The sequence below is a fragment of the Filicampus tigris genome, chromosome 6, assembly GCF_054856515.1.
Source record: "Filicampus tigris isolate MCC_2025a chromosome 6, RoL_Ftig_1.0, whole genome shotgun sequence".
In the NCBI taxonomy this organism is placed as follows: Eukaryota; Metazoa; Chordata; class Actinopteri; order Syngnathiformes; family Syngnathidae; genus Filicampus; species Filicampus tigris.
The window spans coordinates 1,841,597-1,844,568 of NC_141222.1; the positions used below are offsets into that span (position 1 = coordinate 1,841,597).

At 48.4% G+C, this 2,972-nt stretch overlaps 1 protein-coding gene across 3 annotated transcripts; it reads right to left on the minus strand.

The window, feature by feature from the left end:
- Positions 1–245: 245 nt before the first annotated feature.
- On the minus strand, positions 246–2,588 carry LOC147145445 (uncharacterized). 3 transcript variants are annotated; one of them, XM_086033943.1, is made up of 4 exons: positions 2,360–2,588; positions 2,160–2,186; positions 1,164–1,391; positions 246–1,069 (listed from the first exon to the last, which is right to left on the minus strand). In XM_086033943.1, exons 1-4 carry the CDS (start codon positions 2,486–2,488, stop codon positions 1,040–1,042), a joined length of 414 nt encoding a protein of 137 aa, XP_085890069.1. In that variant the 5' UTR covers positions 2,489–2,588; the 3' UTR covers positions 246–1,039. The 3 variants fall into 3 exon arrangements, with proteins under 3 accessions (XP_085890069.1, XP_085890067.1, XP_085890068.1); XM_086033941.1 differs by having other exon boundaries at positions 246–1,391; XM_086033942.1 differs by lacking the exon at positions 2,160–2,186 and having other exon boundaries at positions 246–1,391.
- Between the last annotated feature and the right edge of the window lie 384 nt (positions 2,589–2,972).

Consider the following 2,972-nt stretch of genomic DNA (forward strand, 5'->3'; position numbering starts at 1 on the left):
CGGTTAATGTGGAAGCCAGGTGGATGAATCTGGGTGGTTTGCGTCATCAAAATTAATGAAAGTATGCTCAAAATAGTTTTAGCCATTACTAAAAGATGGTTTGCCAAGTTTACGTCACACTTGATCTATAACGGAGATGTTGTCATGTGAGGATCGGGATTTGGACCCATTCGCAGATATGACACGGAAGTTGAAGAGTAAAAGGTTTTTATCAAGAAAAATACAAAGTAACAACAGAGATCATGACTGAAAGAGAGTTTGCATCCTCACTCCAAGAAGGTTGGACGTACTGACAATGTGTCACTGTCTAACTCAAAGTTTTAAACTGTCAGACTTAAGTCCTATATGATATCATAAAGGACAAAGCATAAAAGGACCATAGCAACTGCAGAGGAACTGATGCATCACGTAAACAACCAGTCATAACAGTACCCCCCCCAAGGGGCACCACCTGGTGCCAAGAATCTAAAACGACAACAGAAACAAGGTCACAAAGAAAATAAAAGAAAACAAACAAAAACAAGGGAAAAACAATTCGAAAACATGAAACTAAAGTCTAAATCAAAACCAAAATCAAGAACAGATCGAAGAAGGCCAGACGAGAGGGTCTTGGCAGGACCAGTCCGGTGGGCGACCCGGAGGCCAGACAAGAGGGTCATGGCGGGGACAATCTAGTGCCCTCCCGAAGGCCAGACACAAGGTTCTTGGCGGGGCAAGTCCAGTGGGCGTCAAGGAGGAATGCAGCCTCAGGCCTTGCGCCGCTGTAGCAGAATCCAAGAGCAGCCGCAGAGGTTGCGCCACCAGAGCCGAGTCAGAGGGCAGCTGAAGGTCTTGTGCCATCGTAGCAGAATCCAAGGGCAGCTGCAGAGGTTGCGCTGCCGGAGCCGTCGTAGCAGAATCCAAGGGCAGCCGCAGAGGTTGCGCCGCTGGAACAACGTCAGAGTCTGGTGGTGCTGAGGAGCTAGGATGGGGCCTGCATTTGCTGAGGTGCCGAGAAGAGGGCCTGGCACTGAAGAGAAGCCTGCATGGGAGCCTGTAGTTACCGAGGTGCCGAGAAGAGGGCTTGGCACTGCAGAGGATCCGGCATGTGAGCCTGTAGTTGCCGAGTTGCCGGGAAGCGGGCCTGGCACTGCAGAGGAACTGGCATGGGAGCCTGTAGTTACCAAGGTGCCGGGAAGAGGGCTTGGCACTGCAGAGGAGCCGGCATGAGAGCCTGTAGTTGCCGAGGTCCCGGGGAGAGGGCATGGCACTGCTGAGGCATCGGGTGCAGAGGAGCCGGCATGGGAGCCTGTAGTTACCAGGGTGCCGGAAAGGGGGCCTGGCACTGCAGAGGCATCGGCACGGGGGCCCGCATTTGCTGAGGCGCCGGGAAGGGGCTCTGTCTCATCAGCCTGCCACCAAAGAGGTTGGGACGCAAACAAGACACGAGGGATTGGGAGTACAGATAGTGAGGAATGTAAACTAGAAGAAATGGGATGAACGGGACTAGGTGAAGAAGTACGCAGTGAACAAGGTGTCGAAAAAGGTGGGGAGTGTAGTGGCTTGGGTAAAGGTTCGTAATGATGTGACTTGGAAAAAGCTGAGGAGGAACCAGAAACTCTACTCGGACGCCTACGTTGGCCACGCCGCGGGGGTCCCGTGTAAATGGCCAACCGGCACCCAAAGTAGGGTCTGAAGGGAAGGGTTCAGTGGTGGACACTAAGGGTACAGGTTCGTGACTTAGAAAAAGCTGACTTACGGGAGGAACCAGGACCTCTACTCGGGTAAATGACAAACTGGGCACCCAAGCTAGAGTTTGATGGAAAGTGTTCTGGAGTGGACACTAAGGAATCATCATCAGAAAAATGTGACAAAAATTGGCAAGGGCTTGAATAGTGACTTGGGAAGGGACTCGGAAAACCAAAATCAGTGTCAAAATCTGAATCAGAAACTAAGGGATCATCAACGTACAAAAACTGAGGAGGGCTTGAAAAAGCAGGAAGGCCAAAATTAATGTCAGAATCAGAAAGGAGATTAACCAAATAATGGCCATCTTCACAGTCAGAAAAATCTGAGTCTAAAAACAAAACATCAGCTGTTAAACTAGAAGGGGACTGTACAAAATTAGGACAAGTAGGTGGCAAAGATGAGAGGGACATGGAAGAAAAGACAGGGCTTACACGAAGGGTTTGGGGGTGGTCAGCAGCCTGAGGGCGATTGGAGGCAAAGGCATGATGATAAAATATGACACACATATAAACCATAATGACAAAAAAAACTTCATTTTCACTTGCGACGGCTTGAGCGACCCATCATGAAGGAGCGACACAAGAGGTTCCCAGTGAAAAGGCAAAGCAGCACACGGTGAGACAATCACTACCTGATTGGAGGTGGAGGGATGTTTAGGAGCAGTTGATGATATCTTGGGTTTGAGGGATTGTGTCTGAGTCTGCTGGGTCCATGACAGGTCAGTACATTCTGTCATGTGAGGATCGGGATTTGGACCCATTCGCAGATTTGACACGGAAGTTGAAGAGTAAAAAGTCTTTATCAAGAAAAATACAAAGTAACAACAGAGATCATGACTGGAAAAGAGTTTGCATCCTCACTCCCAGAAGGTTGGACATACTGACAATATGTCACCGTCTAACTCAAAGTTTTAAACTGTAAGACTTAAGGCCTATATGACTCATAAAGAACAAAGCATAAAAGGACCATAGCAACTGCAGAGCAACTGTTACATCACGTAAACAACCAGTCATAACAGATGTCAACACAAACGTTTTTTTTCATGAATATTTTCTATGCAGGCCCACTAGTTGAAACACGGCATTCTGATTAATATTGTGTTTGTGGAATATGAGTTACGCAGCAAAATCCATGTGATTTTAGCCATCTCAGGTGGCGGCCATTTTGTCCCTTCTGCCGACAGAAAATGGCATCACAGTTGATCAGGGCTCAAGTAACTAACCAATCACGGCTCAGCTTCAGAA

Bases quoted from the DNA above. Each gene is read 5' to 3' on its own strand.
- LOC147145445 (XM_086033941.1), bottom strand. From the start codon at position 2,488: ATGGGTCCAAATCCCGATCCTCACATGACAGAATGTACTGACCTGTCA. The intron at 2,187-2,359 runs GTAGTGATTGTC...AATCGCCCTCAG, and splicing joins ATCCCTCCACCTCCAATCAG to GCTGCTGACCACCCCCAAAC. The intron at 1,392-2,159 runs GTAAGCCCTGTC...CTTTGGTGGCAG, and splicing joins ACCACCCCCAAACCCTTCGT to GCTGATGAGACAGAGCCCCT.